This window comes from Lolium rigidum, chromosome 2, assembly GCF_022539505.1.
Source record: "Lolium rigidum isolate FL_2022 chromosome 2, APGP_CSIRO_Lrig_0.1, whole genome shotgun sequence".
In the NCBI taxonomy this organism is placed as follows: Eukaryota; Viridiplantae; Streptophyta; class Magnoliopsida; order Poales; family Poaceae; genus Lolium; species Lolium rigidum.
This window is the reverse complement of record NC_061509.1, coordinates 285,369,858-285,379,768: the sequence shown is the minus strand read 5'-3', so window position 1 is coordinate 285,379,768 and position 9,911 is coordinate 285,369,858. Positions and strand designations below refer to the sequence as shown.

The 9,911-nt window shown below is 48.0% G+C and overlaps 1 protein-coding gene across 1 annotated transcript; it reads right to left on the bottom strand.

The window, feature by feature from the left end:
• Window positions 1-3,203: 3,203 nt before the first annotated feature.
• Window positions 3,204-8,158, bottom strand: LOC124691086. Its single transcript, XM_047224368.1, has 8 exons — window positions 8,070-8,158; window positions 7,396-7,652; window positions 6,754-6,909; window positions 6,573-6,672; window positions 4,196-4,277; window positions 3,818-3,849; window positions 3,671-3,722; window positions 3,204-3,417 (listed from the first exon to the last, which is right to left on the bottom strand). The coding sequence occupies exons 1-8, from the start codon at window positions 8,156-8,158 to the stop codon at window positions 3,343-3,345; spliced, it is 843 nt and encodes a 280-aa protein (XP_047080324.1). The 3' UTR covers window positions 3,204-3,342.
• Window positions 8,159-9,911: the final 1,753 nt, after the last annotated feature.

The following is a 9,911-nucleotide window of genomic DNA, read 5'->3' as shown; positions in this document are numbered from 1 at the left end:
GCGATGACACCTTTGGATGACAAAAACAGTTTTTGCCAAACAACCAGCGCAGAGGATCCTAACGTAGCCTTGACCAGGTACGGAGAAAGGGACTGTTCGTTTTGCTGACGGGTAAGCCGAGATGGCAATTATTGGTTGGTTCCTGAGCCCAAAATTATACGAGAAAAGATTAACTTTATCGCCACTAAAGATAATATTTTGTTATTTCGTGTTGAGCTACTTAGAGCATGAGCAATGGTGGCATACATGAGCAATGGTGGCATACACAACTAGCTGCTCCATGTAAAAAAATTGTCAGAAACAACATGGTGAATTTATCTCTCCAATGAAAACTACAATTTTAATTGAAAAAAGAGAGAATGGATCCCACAAATATAACACTATGTATCTCTTTCTCTCTCTAAAAATCATGCTTTTAAGGCTTAAGATCCCACTTCTTGAAGAGGAGGCTGCCTCCTCACCCGAACATACTTTGGACCACCCAAACCTAGCTAAAGTTGTGAAGCACTACCACTAGGGCAGTGCATTAGGCATGCCCTTAGTCATCTCCAGCGGCCCGACAGAAAATGAACACAAAAAAGATATTTTTGATTTGTTTGGGTTGGATGGCGGAAATCAAAATCGATTGAATGTGTTCGTATGTTCCTTTGCATCGGGAGCAGTTCCAGTGGCTTGACGCAAAAAAAAAAATCGAGCACCATCAAGTAGTGTTAATAGCAAGTAGCGGCCCCTCGATTCCTGCCGGAGGGAAGTTGGCGTGCACCCAACACTTCCGACCCTTTGGCAAGCTTATAAATGGGCGGCGACGCCCGGTAATGAGGGCCTCTGAAACCCTAGCTCCCCATTGTCAAAAAACCTAGCAGCTATGGCTGAAAACAGCCGCGCCTGGAGCCGCCTGTCCGCTATGGCGCGCGCCCATTTCCCGACGACCCCGACTCCGTCGACATTGCTGCGAGGGCGGCGTACGAGGCCGAGGAGACTGATGCCTACGCCCGGCAGGACGAGATGTACGACCCCTACGTCGAGGGGATGGGGACGATGCGGAGGCCGGAACGCAGGCGGCGATCGCGAACACCTTCGCGGAGTCGCTACTCCACGATCCGGCAGGTTCTGTCCCAAAAATGGCTAACATGATGGTTATCCGAGCATAGGCCGAGGCGAGACTAGCGAAGGTGTAGACCAGACTCGGCGACACATGGCTTTAGCTACTGCAGTCGCACGAGGCCCTGAGACGCCGCTCTGGAGTAAAGCCAGGCGCGGCGCACGGGCGGAGGAGGAGGTGCATCTACGTGCCCGCTATATCCTCGTGACGACCGCAAATTGAACCATGCACCGCTGGGAGGCCGTCCACGCCATGCATCTTGCTCGGCACGAGTGCATGGTTTACACCCGATGCTTGAGCAACGATGGCTTCTAGCCATCAGGGCAAACCAACGGTGCTGAACCGTCAGGCGATGTTGGCGGCCTGTAGGCGGCACAACGACGAATAGATACGATCGTCCTAATTTAGTTTATGTAATCCTAACCATCTGTGCAAAGATGGTCATTTTGGCCAACAAATATTAATCAACAAGAGTTATTATCACTGTGAATGACTGGCAGGTTCGAAAAGGCTTAGAGCGGACAGCAAAACGGTATTGACGTGCCTCACCGTCCACGTATTCTCTCCCAAAATTTGAGAGACGAATGCGTTGGCGCGGACACAGCGGTCAGTTTCCGTCGGGTCTCTGGGTCAAGGTTTTACCCTAATTCTGACCACCCAAACACAAACATACACTTTTGCTCCGTTTGCGTCGAACCGCTCATATGTCCTTAGAAATCATATAATCAGGCATAACTAAAAATTCAGATGAGTTATTCAAGAATTTTTTAAGATGTTCACGACAATGACAAAGAAATCTGTAAAAAAAGATGACAGCGAGAACACTTTTTTGAACTTTGGCTTGGAAAGAGTCCAAAAGTTCCATTCTCCCAAGAGGCGATCACATCAACACGTACTCGCATGTACTTGGAATCTCAAGGGGGGAGCACCAATAGGATCCAACGCAGTGGAGCCTGAAGATGTACGTACGTCACAGTACATGTGATGCGGCAATACAGTTTGGACGTCCTGTCACAGGCTCACAGCGACCAAGGAAACAAAATCATAATTTTAATGCAGGGACGAGACAGACCGTATATTACACACTGTTCACATACAGCGTACGGAAACCAGCAGTGTACGCGGAGAATGTGCTTGCCAAACTTTGTCCAATCTGAAAACATTCACAAACATGTTGAAAACTGGTGAACAGAGAAGATCCATACAGACTGTCAACATGGACGGAGCTAGCAGGGTGGAATGATTTAGCCGTTAGCCTATATTACTGTATTTAATCTGAGAAAAAAGATGCCATAGGCCAGGCTCATCCCTTTCTCGATTCCTCCTTCCATCGTCCGCGAACTTCCGTCTCGCGGAGCCGTGATCGATCTCAATTCTCGGCTCCTCATCCATTGCCAGAAGCACGGGGCCTTACCATTGATTCGCTTCATCGCAACACGAACAAAAGAAATCAATACGGACGGCAACAGTTGATGGCCGGCGGCTTCAGGCTTCAGCAGTGAGCAAGTCTAGAGCGGCGGCCGGCGCCACTGCAGGAAGGTCGCACGGCACATGCAGTCTGCAGTCAAGGACAACTCCCAGCCGAGAGTCTGCTGGTAGCTTCCACAATTTCCAATCTGCCAATCGATCAGATGAGGTGCTAGCTTAGCTCCATGTCTCTTTCTATTACATGATTGTTATATGATTGTGATGAGATTTTTCATTACTAGATATATTCAAAATAATTACAGAATTGATAAATTTTATTATGTCTATTTGCCCCACCCTAAAGTAAAATCCTAGATCCGCCACTGGTCAACAATGAGTTACTGGTCAGGCAATTAGGCAAGAACATATTCTTGCTGCAGATGCTTATGAAGCATCTGAAACAGCATGGCAAGGCAAACAAACATGTAGTGGATCATAGAAATCTGAAACTTAAATAATGAAAGAAGGAAAGGGAAAAAGGAATAAATCTTCAAATAGTCAGATGTCAGTTGCTTAGGTGGCAAAAACAACCTTGAATATGAGCCATGTCAACTGATCAATCTGTTGAGACCATTTGACCTGGTTTGCTACATTAGGGATGTTAACTAGACCGAAAATTAAGTTCAGGGAGAACTGCTCCAAAGCCAATAGGGATTAAACAGGCTTCTCTCGAATATTGTTTAGCAACATGGACTTTACAATTCATCAATCTGTTGAGACAATAAGACCATACATGGAGTTATGCCGATGAAAAGCATAAGCATGGCTACCCCTCAACCTTCACAAATAAGTCTCCCCAGTTGACCATCTCTTCCTCCTCTTCCAGATCCACTCCATGGCAATTTGTGCTACAGATATGAGGAGATGATCCATTAGTTGTATTGCTGAATTGATTCTTAAGAGGTACGTTGGGCTCAACTGTGGCCATTTTTATATCCTATATTTCCCCGCAGACAGTTTTCTACAGGTTCGTATTTTGACATGCTAATTTTTCAATTATATGCTTCAGTAGGTTTCTACCCGTCCTTATTCTTTTCCTGTCATGAAGCTCCAGCTAATACCAAAGAACTAAAATATTATGATTGAGCTCTCTCTGATTACCTTGAGAATATGTTCATGGAAGCGCTTGCATTCTCTTGATCTATATGTTGAACTGCAATAGACTCATCTTTTGGTCAACTTCCCATCCTAGAAACAGCTACAGTAGATCTTATATGACAAACTATCTTTAAAGCTGTGCGCTCTTACCACATCAATGGTTTCGACAGTAAATAGGTCACCTGAAATAGGCATACATCGATCAGTTTACCAACATTTGATTCTTGCAGTGTACCCTTATTGTTATTGACAACTCTGTTCAATCCTAAAAGATTAAGAATTTCAGAAACTATTTTTCAGGTCAAGTCGATATACTCAGTGTGTGAGTCTTTGCTACTTAACTTTCCTAAGATGGACCTTCGAGAAAGTAGGGTGACAGAAATGATCCAAACGGATGACAGACCAAAGTGGTTATCATATAATAATCATAATATAAAATGCTTCACAGAGGGCGAGATAGGAAGAATTACCAGCAACTACAGAGCTATCATTGGAAAAGGCGGCTTCGGAGAAGTGTACAGAGGTTACCTTGAAGATGGAAGTACTGTTGCGGTCAAGAGATTTTTGTGTAATATAGAAGAAAATTTTGCCAAAGAGCTGAAAGTCCACTCTGAAATCAACCACAAGAACGTTGTTAGGCTCATAGGCTACTGCGCGGAGGAAAATGCCCTAATGATAGTCACTGAATATATATCTAAAGGGAACCTTAGCGAGGTTCTTCACCATGATTGCATTCCCATCGTGTTGGATACACGACTGCGGATCGCGGTGGAGTGTTCAGAGGCACTGTGCTACATGCATTCACAAATGTATACTCAGGTCATTCATGGCGATATCAAGCCTGCCAATATACTCTTAGATGACAACTTGAATGCGAAAGTATCCGACTTTGGAATATCAAGACTTGTCAACACAGACACAACCCTTTTCACTGAGCATGTAATAGGGAGCATAGGTTACATGGACCCTTTGTTTGCTCGCTATGGGCGTCTTACCTCGAAGAGTGATGTTTACAGTTTCGGAATCGTTCTGCTCGAACTGATCACGAAGAAAAAGGCATCACTAAAAAAGGGGGAGATCGGCATTGTTGAATGTTTCACCCAAGCTCTCACAACAGGGATAAGCAGGGTGAGAGAGTTGTTCGATGTTGATATCTCAAGCCAGAACAACATGAAGGTTCTTGAAGGGGTTGCAAAGCTAGCAGGAGAATGTTTGAGGATGGAAATGGATAGACGCCCTGAGATGATCGATGTGGCAGAACGTCTTCGGGCGCTCAGGAAAACTCATGTTCAAGGAAAACAAAGTCAAACTATTTTTTCTTGGGGATGGTGGAACAAGGCAGCAGCTCAAGAAAAAGGGCAATCTTCTGTCGCCTGTGGGATCCAGGTTGCACTAATTCAACGTGTGTCATCCTACTCGTGTCGCCAATTCTCACTTCCGGAGATGAAATCTGCGACAAATAACTTTGATAAGTCACGCCTTGTTGGAGTGGGCGGATATGGTGAAGTTTACGATGGAGTGATAGACAGCGGGGCAACCAAGGTCAGGGTGGCTATCAAACGTCGTCGCAGATTTGAGGAGGATGTGGATAAGTTTCAGGAAGAAATAAAGAAGATGGCAAATCTCCGCCACGATCATCTTGAGTCATTGATCGGTTACTGCAAAGAGAATGACGAGATGATACTGATCTACAACTATATGGCTGGTGGCACCCTGCGCAAGAGACTTTACAGCTACAACACAGAGAAGCCACCGCTTACTTGGAGGCAGCGTCTAGGCGTCTGCATCGGTGCAGCTCGTGCCCTGCACTACCTTCACGAGTGTTCCATCGTCCACTGTGACTTAACAACGACAAACATTCTCCTAGACAAGAGATTGGTCGCCATGGTAGCACTTCCGCGTGTACTATCAACACATGCAGTCTCACCGCGTCAAGGTTACACGGATATGAGCACACGACGCAGTATCGGAAAGTGCGGTTACCTTGATCCTAAATTTAACCCCGGAATGCAGCTAACAGAGAAATCTGACGTGTACTCTTTTGGAGTCATGCTGTTTGAGGTCCTGTTTGCTCGGGCTGCTTTGGATCCTACTTTTGTAAGAGAGAAATTTAACCTGGTGGAATATGCTCTATATTTTAAGAAGAAGGGCACCCTTGATCTGCTGGTTGATCCCTGTCTTCAAGGAAAGATTGCTCCATGGTGCTTCAACAAGTTTGCTGAGACTGCTGAGAAATGTGTCGCTAAACTTCATGCCGATCGTCCTTCGATGAGGGAAGTGCTCCAGAGCTTAGAGATGTGTCTTACAGAAGAAAGCGGAAGTCTTGGTGACAAGACGGCAGACAAAGATGGCACTAATCATCCTTCAAAGGGAAAAGGTCGGCTCTGAACGGAAAATGGAAGGTATAGATATTGATAACGGAACCGATTTCCTACAGTTAATGTTCTTTCCACCACCGAATCGTGCCAGAAGATTTTTCCGTAGATGTATGGTGCATACTTCGTCCCTCCTTCTGAAGTGTGTTTTCCGTCTTTCTTTACGATTTTCATTATCTAGGTGTTGTGATGGACTTTTTCTGGTCAATTACCTGCATTGTATCATGTTGTTAATCTTGGGCTGGCTACAGTGTTCCCTACCTGATTGCAACTGTGATGTCATATAAACATTATTATAGACAATACAGTTCTCGGTGTCATCTTCCTTTATATTTACACGCTCGCTGCTCCAATTTCCGCTTCAGCATACCTTCAGCTGATCATTATGATCTGCAGCGACTCATCAGCGTGTGCAATTTGCTCTACTTCAGGAATTATAATACACACTTTTGGCAGGAATCAACCCGCTACGACCGTGTTATTAGTGTCAGACTGCGAAGAGGTTATTCAACATTGTGGAATTTTCATACCTGAACTCTTGGAAGGCCACCAATAAGCTCCAACGGAGTGCAGCCTGAAGATGTTTGGAGTACATGTGATGCACCACAGCGCCAGTACAGTTTGAACGTCCTGTCGCACATATAGGGAATATAAAATCATAATAAATACAACAACGAGACAAATATATTATATTGTGCATAAGCAGCGTACCAGAACCAGCAGAATATGCAGGAAATGTGCTTGGCAAACTCTGTCCAGTCGTAATACATTTAGAAACCTCTTCAAAAAACAAAAGACTTGTGCAGATTGTCAGCAGGGAGTTAACCATGCAAGCACATATTCTTGTTGCAGATGCTGATGATTCATCTGATACAGCATGCAGAGGCAAAAAAAAAAAAAGTAATAACACATCAGGAAACTGCAAAAACTAGATGTTCATTCCGTACGTCTCAAACATAACTATCATTTACTGTAAGCTAGATGTTCTTTCTTTATTAATGTGCAAACCCTGGGACAAAGCCATTGGGGTTATTGTGCCCCTTTCAAATTGCAATCAGGTTACAGTGCCACGCATTCTGGCTAGATGAAGCGGGCTGATAAACATAGACAATGCGTGAAAAAAATCAATTTAAAATCCGTACAATTAAATTTGCTGAAATGGGAGAACGTTTACTCCTTGTGAAACTACATAGAGCAGAGTCGATGTTGAACTGTTAAAAGCCTGCAAGTGCTTATGTGCATTTCGTCAAACAACTAGCGTGTGCAACAGCAAGGAACAAAAAGGGGAAAAGGGGGATCGTGGCCTCGTGACAGAGATTAGAGGGAGGGATTATGTGATTGGAAGAGATTAACCTGCAGCTCCAGTGATTTGAGGAGAGTGGTGCTCCTGTCGACCGACGGTTAGTGCCGTGATTTGGGGTTTTGAGGTGCCGCCCGCAGTTCCTGGTCGGAGACGCGGCGCTGGAAGCTCGGGGCCAGGTCTCGGTGTAGGGACGCTGGCGGAGATGGGAAGGCGGAGCAGCGTAGGGTCAGGAAGGCGGCGCGCCTCCGGCGGGTTGGCAGAAGGGGCACCGCGGCCCGTGGAAGAAAAGAACGGGTTGGCTGTCTGTCTACGGGAGGAAAATAACACCCTCGCGTACAGGTGGGCCTATATGGGCGTGTTTGGTAGCCTTCATGCATGAGTGGAGAAGAAAAAAATGGGATGTTTGGTTATCTGGGCTCACTCGATTCTTGCATGGCACGGATTTTAAAGCATTTTAGTTCGGTAATTTCTAGCGGGTATGTTCCGTTGTTGTCTCTTTTTATTTCCACTGATGCAAACTTTGGCTCCACGACGTAAAAGCTGACGTGCAGAACGTATGTTTTCAGGAGCCTATTTAATCTCTCTCCTTAATCTACTCCATGGCTATACAAGAAAGCTTCTCGACCACAAAGAAGCTCCGCCATGGACATGGTGTCGGCTATGAAGGAGCTCCGCCATGGACTGCTCGCCGGCCCTCGCTCGCCATGCGCCTGGCCGGCCCCACCGTCCCGGGGCCAGCTGCACCACGTTGCCCCAGTGCCCACGTCCGCCATCCGCCTTGCCAGCTTCGCCGGCCGCCGCGCTCGCCTCCATGGACTAGGTTGTTGTCGTCTTGCGGTGTCGCGGTTCGCCAGCCTCGTCTTCCCGCACACGTGTGGCACGTGTCAGCGACGCTTTTCCTCGTTAGTGTGCGTGCGACAACAAGCGCATCACCATGGCGCGCAAGCAGCAACAGCATGCGCGTGCGTCGACGCGAGCTAGCAGCACTCGCCCAAGCCCCCCCGCCCCCACGCCTTGCCATGGCACGCACGGTCGCTCCCTGCCCAGCGTCGCCCCCGCACCTCGCCTAGCCGCACCTGCCCCGTCCCAGCCCCTGGCCGCCCCGCCCCTGGACACCACGCGACGCCCCTGGCCGCGACGTGTGCCCACCTGCATGCATGTGCTGCCCGCACCGCCCTCGCCCTACCGTCACTGGCCCCGCGCTCGGCTGGCCCGTGGCGGCCTCGCCGGCCTCATCCTTTGCCAGCCTCACTCTTGTAGGGGTTGTGTAGTTGATGATGGATCAAGTGATGACAACAAAAGGAGAAGCTCCGCTCCACACTCGGTTGCCGACACAACAAGCAAACGGGGAGAGGAAGGAGCCTAGGAGTTTGGAGGCCGCGACCGAGGCACGTAGGATCACATTGGAGGAGAGGATGGCGGCATTGGAGGAGAAGAAGGTGGCAAATGTTGAACATGAACACCTAGTGGATGAAGAGAGGAATCTCTTTTGTATTGACACTTCTAACATGGATGAAAGGAAAAAATGAGTACATAAACCTTGCGCGCGATAAAGTGTTGGCCAAAAAAGGATAATGACAAACTACTTGAAAGCTCAAAGTGAAACGATGAGAGGCTTTGGAGGCATCAGAGGGTATGATGGCATGGGCGGCATGGGAGCGGCACCAGCAAGATTTGAAGGTATTGGTGGGTATGGAGGCATGAACGACATGGGTGGCATATAGAGCTCACGTGTGCGCCACCGGGAGGATTCATGGCCTCGTTGATAGATCCATCACCTTCAACGGTTCATGCCAGCACCGTTGTCCAAGATTCCGAAGAAGAGGAACAACAAAATAGCGGCAAGTGATGTGTTTTCTTTGTGTTTGAATTACATTTGTGTTGAACTTGTCCTTTGCATTTAAACTATGTCAGTTGAACTATGTCCACGTGTGTTGAACTATCTAGGTTGAGATTTGAACAAATTGATGTTCTTATTTTGATTTGTTTGATCATTGAGATGTTCATTCATCGTATTGCAAAACATGTCACGTCCGTGCAACGCGCTGCATTTTAGCACGCTTGCTGAGGAAATTTTCGGGCTGTATTTTAGCGTTTCCCGTGGAGAATCAGCAGGTGTCGTATGTTAGGGCATCTCCAACGGGGTGACCTAAATCACGCCGCGTGTCCCAGCGCGTGGACCCATCCCTAAAACGGATGGCCGCGGCGTCCAGGACGACCCAAACCCCGGCCCAAATCTGGGACGAGTTTGCGTGGCCGCGGACGCCGAATGCTGGTCGCTCGCGTCCTCCCCTTGTCACCCCTTGCCCGCCTGTCTGTCTCCCAAAACACAAACCCCTCGCATACATCTCCCGCCGCTCCGCCGCCAGCCAAGGACCGGCGATTTGTGAGCGGCGTCGACGCCGGCCACCGTCGTCGAGACGCCGGCAAGCGGGGCGGAAGCATAGGTCGCGGCCCCGCGCTGCTTTCGCCGCGTCGTAGCAGAGTCGGAGGACGCCGTCGCCGTCGCTGTTGTCCTCCCACCGTCTCGAGACGTCCCGCCGTTCGCAGCGCGCGCCGTTGCCAC

What these genes read in the sequence shown, in the direction of transcription:
- LOC124691086 (XM_047224368.1), bottom strand. Translation starts at nt 8,158, where the DNA reads ATGGAGGCGAGCGCGGCGGCCGGCGAAGCTGGCAAGGCGGATGGCGGA. An exon ending in TGCATATTCTGCTGGTTCTG is followed by an intron (nt 6,673 to 6,753) that starts GTACGCTGCTTA and finishes TATGTGCGACAG; the next exon opens with GACGTTCAAACTGTACTGGC. An exon ending in GTGGCCTTCCAAGAGTTCAG is followed by an intron (nt 4,278 to 6,572) that starts GTATGAAAATTC and finishes GGTTGATTTCAG; the next exon opens with AGTGGACTTTCAGCTCTTTG.